This window comes from Leucopleurus acutus (genome assembly GCF_964270905.1).
Source record: "Leucopleurus acutus genome assembly, chromosome: X".
NCBI lineage: Eukaryota > Metazoa > Chordata > Mammalia > Artiodactyla > Delphinidae > Leucopleurus > Leucopleurus acutus.
This window is the reverse complement of record NC_139148.1, coordinates 20,033,988-20,038,657: the sequence shown is the minus strand read 5'-3', so window position 1 is coordinate 20,038,657 and position 4,670 is coordinate 20,033,988. Positions and strand designations below refer to the sequence as shown.

At 54.2% G+C, this 4,670-nt stretch overlaps 1 protein-coding gene across 1 annotated transcript; it reads left to right on the top strand.

Annotated features, from left to right (window-relative positions):
- Window positions 1–1,865: 1,865 nt before the first annotated feature.
- On the top strand, window positions 1,866–4,265 carry LOC309978087 (transcription factor SPT20 homolog; the record flags this gene model as incomplete). Its single annotated transcript, XM_082864429.1, has 1 exon — window positions 1,866–4,265. One exon carries the CDS (start codon window positions 1,866–1,868, stop codon window positions 4,263–4,265), a length of 2,400 nt encoding a protein of 799 aa, XP_082720555.1.
- Between the last annotated feature and the right edge of the window lie 405 nt (window positions 4,266–4,670).

Genomic DNA, 4,670 nt, shown 5'->3' with positions numbered 1-4,670 from the left:
ACCACGGATCAAATATAATCAGATCTGCAGAGGGAGAACCAGGGATGGGGACATGGAGGGCCTACTGTAAGGACTTGAGCATCTGAGGATTTTAGCATCCTTGGGGGGGCGGGCGGGTGTCCTGGAACCAATCACCCGCTGATACCGAGGGACGACTGTATACATTTGCCCAAAGACAACTGATATGCCAGGACAAAATTATTCTTGTCTCTTGCTGAACGAGGGACATGTTTAAGGAACTCTTAGTCAAGGAGTTTTTAATCCTATTTCAGTAGACTGTATCTACTGTAATATGTAACTATCATAATTGCTATTGGTTAGAAAAACACATTTATTTTATAGTAGTCTGTAATTCAGGAATTTCACCAGTTTATCTTGGATTCTTCTCGTTTGTGACTTCACTATGAATATTGTAGTATCATTATGTCTACACCTAAGCATCAAGAGATTCTTGAAAACAGAAAACAAAGAAAACCTGTCCAAAAAGGCTGGCAGATTGCAAGGCAACAATATTAATGGAAAACAATGGCCCATAAATTACCTAGGACTCAATCATACCACTCCAAACCACCACTAGGACTGTAGCTATGGTCTACAGTTAGAGTAACCATTTAAACTGTACTGCCGTCACCTGGAACAACAGTTCTCAACCCTATCAGATGCAAACCACCTTTTAAAACAAACAATCCTGAATGGAATTCTTAGACGATATAAGGTACCTACCACACACTTTGAAAAAGACTGTAAAGCCCTTTCTGAAATACCTAGAGAAATAAAAGGTAAGTACTTCTGTAAAAGAATGTCATGTTACGTGCACATCTCTATGAACACCATTAGGCAGGAGATCACTGGAAGAATCAATGAAGAATTCTGATGCTTGCACCAAATACAGCGAGCCTGCATGTAGGCAAGAGCTAGGTATGGGGACTCTTTTTTTTGTCTTGTTCTGTTTTGCGGTACGCGGGCCTCTCACTGCTGTGGCCTCTCCCACTGCGGAGCACAGGCTCCGGACGCGCAGGCCCAGCGGCCATGGCTCACGGGCCCAGCCGCTCCGCGGCACGTGGGATCTTCCCGGACCGGGGCACGAAACCCGCGTCCCGTGCATCGGCAGGCAGACCCCCAACCACCGTGCCACCAGGGAAGCCCTATATGGGGACTCTTTGGGTGTGTTAAATTGGCGATGGACACCAGGAGCAGTCTTGCCCCTGGGAACAAACAAGACATTCCCAAAACAGTGAATAATGCTTGGTGACGTGATCGCCAAGAAATGACCACCTTTCATGACCTTCCCGGCAACTGCAGTACCACGCAAATTGGTGCGTATTAAAGCCGCACCGAAAAATGATAGATTTTTATTTTGTTGGCTGCTTGTGCTTTTCAAGGTTATGAGAAAAGAAGGTGTGGCGAAGCCCAGCCCTTGGTGGAAGTGCAGACCCCAAAACCAGAAGTGAAGGGGGCGGGCCTGCGCCCAAGAGGCAATAGAAGGATGAGGCCTGAGCCTATGATCTGCGCAGGCGGACGCACGGATGCGCGCGCCTTCGGGGGGATGTGCGGGGGTGGGGGGCGTGGGGGGCGGAGAATCGCTTACATTCACATCCGGGTCATCTGCTGCCACGCGAGGCGAGCGAGATCCAGCGCGGTGGCCGCTTGCACGCCTTTAGGTCTTTCCCTAAATCGCAGGTATTTTGCGCGCTGCTACTTCGGGGGCGGGTGTCTTGGCGTCCTTTTGGAGGTGAGGCTGGTCGCGCCACTGTGGAGTGGCCGCGTTTGCAAGAATGCTCGTCGATACTGCAGACAGGGTTTTCACCCGGTTCATCCGCTCACTTACATTTTCTCTTCCATTAGGGCCCCCATTTTGTACCGCAATGGAGCAGGCTCTAGAACGAGCTTTGGATCGTGCGGAGTATATCATTGCAAGTGCCCGACAGAGACCTCCGGAAAGGAAATACCCATCTAATGGGGAGAAGTCTCTCTATGAAAAACTTTATGACATTTATGTTGAAGAATGTGAAAAAGAGCCTGAGGTTACGGAGGAATTAACAAGCAACGTGAACCTGTTAGAGAAGCTTCTTAGGAGAGAGTCGTTGCCGTGTTTGGTGGTCAACCTGTACCCAGGAAACGAGGGCTATTCGCTGATGCTCAAGGGGGAAAATGGATCATCTTCGGAGACCATCCGACTGCCCTATGAAGAAGGGGAATTGCTCGAATACTTGGATGCAGAAGAATTACCTCCTGTTTTAGTGGGTCTCCTGGAAAAGTCTCAGGTTAACGTTTTTCATCACGGGTGTGTGATAGCAGAAATACGGGACTACAGGCAGTCCAGCGACAGGGAAGCTCCCCATTACCAAAGCAGGCATATTCTCTTACGTCCCACGATGCAGACTTTAGCCTGTGATGTAGAGGCCATAGCCAGCGATAACCAGAATTGGACCCAGGAGGACAAACTTTTGCTTGAGAGCCAACTGATCTTAGCTACAGCTGAACCACTGTGTCTAGACCCTTCTATATCAGTAGCGTGCACTGCAAACAGACTGCTCTATAACAAACAAAAGATGAACACTCTTCCCATGAAAAGGAACTTCAAGAGGTACTCTATGGCCTCTCTGAATCGGCAGCAGGAGCTGTCTCGTCCCCCTCCTCCTGAGCTAAGAGCCCTGACTTCCTGCAAACGAATAAGAGGAAGTAAAACAGGTGGGAATTACGGCCTCAAAACGTTTAAAGCAGGAAGTTGTGTAGATGTGTGGAAACAGAGACGCTGTGACTTGGCCGTGCCTTCTCAAGTGGACGTGGAGAAATATGCTAAAAGGAAGGAGTCTGTCGGATGTGATGACTCACAACCAACAGTCTGGCCAGTGCATGAGGTACAAGGCGATCTTGCATTTGGAGGTGACGCTGGCTACCAGTCCCAGGCAACAAGGCTGACCGTCAGGCAGCTGACTGATAATGCACTTGCCTCTGGAAAAGGGTCCGGTACAGAGGCCGCGTGGGAGAGACAGCTGTCTCCCCCCCACTCCTTCGCAGATAACCATCCCTACAGTTTCCCGCCCGGGGCAGAGTCTGATGCTGGGAGAGTGGTCAGTCGGCCCGAGGAGTCGGTCCAGGAGAGCACCCAGTGTCCAGTGCAGATGTCACACAGCTCCAGTGGCTCAGCCGGTCTCAGGCAACCTTCTCCAGGGAAAGAACCGGAACAGCCTAAGACTGGGTGGGTTCAGTCTTCAGTGCCCGACAGAGGAGCCACACATCCACCTCCACCCATGCGACTTCCTTGGCACTCAGGAAGGAGCTCCTGGGGTGAGAGTCTCACTTCACAGCAGGCAGGCAGCTCTCAGGCATGTGCATCTCCTGGCCCTGCTCCTAAGCCACCAGCTCTTTCCCAGAATTCCTCTGTGGAGCAGAGCCCAGTTAGCACGCTTCCTGCCACCGCCCTGTCCACTGCGGGCTCATCACGGACGACCTCGGTCTCCCGGGTCACGGTCATCTCCGTTGGCCTGAAGGTCATCAGAGAAGTGGGCCCCAGACGTGGAGGCCAGGCCTCGGGGAGAGGCTGTGCCACCAGAGCCCCAGCTCCCGGGGGGATCCAGCCGGGCCACCTGCCCGCAGGAGCTTTTCCGCCGCCGCCGCCGCCGCCTCCTCCTCCGCCGCCTCCTCCTCCGCCGCCTCCTCCTCCGGAGAAAAACGCTTCGGATCTCAGACCCTTTCCTGTGGTGCAGCTGCCCCGCGGATCGCTCCTGTGCAGCAGCCAGCAGCCGGCCCCGCAGCCGCGCCTCCCCCAGCTGCTTCCCCTGCAGTGGCCCTGCGCCCCGCCTCCTCGGCTGCCGGCGTCCCAAGGACTGGGGGCACGGGGTCCGGAGGCACAGGTTCCGGGGGCACAGGGTCCGGGGGTACAGGGTCCGGGGGTCCAGGTTCCGGGGGCACAGGGTCCGGGGGTACACGGTCCGGGGGCACAGGCTTCAGGTTCACAGGGCGCCGCCGTTCCCAACACGGTCGTGCGTGCCGAGGAAGCCGTGGTTGTTCACCTCGGTGCAGAGGACGGCTTCCAGCCGCCCCAGGTGCTCGTGTTGTCCCCGCCGGGCTGTGGCCTGAGCAGCCCCGGGCTGAGCCCCCCGCAGCAGACGGCCTGGGCCTGGGCGGCCCCGCGGCCGCAGTTGCAGTTCAGCGTGCACGTGCGCCGCCGCGCCGCCGCGCCTTGCCCTCGGGGCCCGCAGCCCAGCAGCCAGGCCGCGGGGACCGCGGATAGAGGCCCGCCAGCCGTTCCCAAGCCCTGAGGCCTGGCTGATTTTCTCTCCTTTAGAAAACACAAGAGCAGCGACCGAGTGCATTTCGAGTTGCACCCGCATTTGGGTTTTGTTTTAATGTGTCGCTCTTTTACGTTGTTAGACGTACAAACTTTCTGCAGAGGCACAAGCCCATGATTTTTACATAGAGACGGGGAAGTGCTTTACTAAACTGGCAGGGTTTCGCCGAAGCCATCGCTTGGGCGGTGGCTGTTGACAGTTGTTTTTATTGCGATGTTCTCAAGTGTATCCACATCCAAAGTAGGGTCAGTTTAAACTCCTGAAGCCTGTAATTTCTCTCAAGCAATAAAACTGCAACACCAGTCAAGTCAAAATTAGTATTATTCTAACGAGATGCTACTAACGCATAAGTGTAGCAGCGTCCCCCTTCTACGT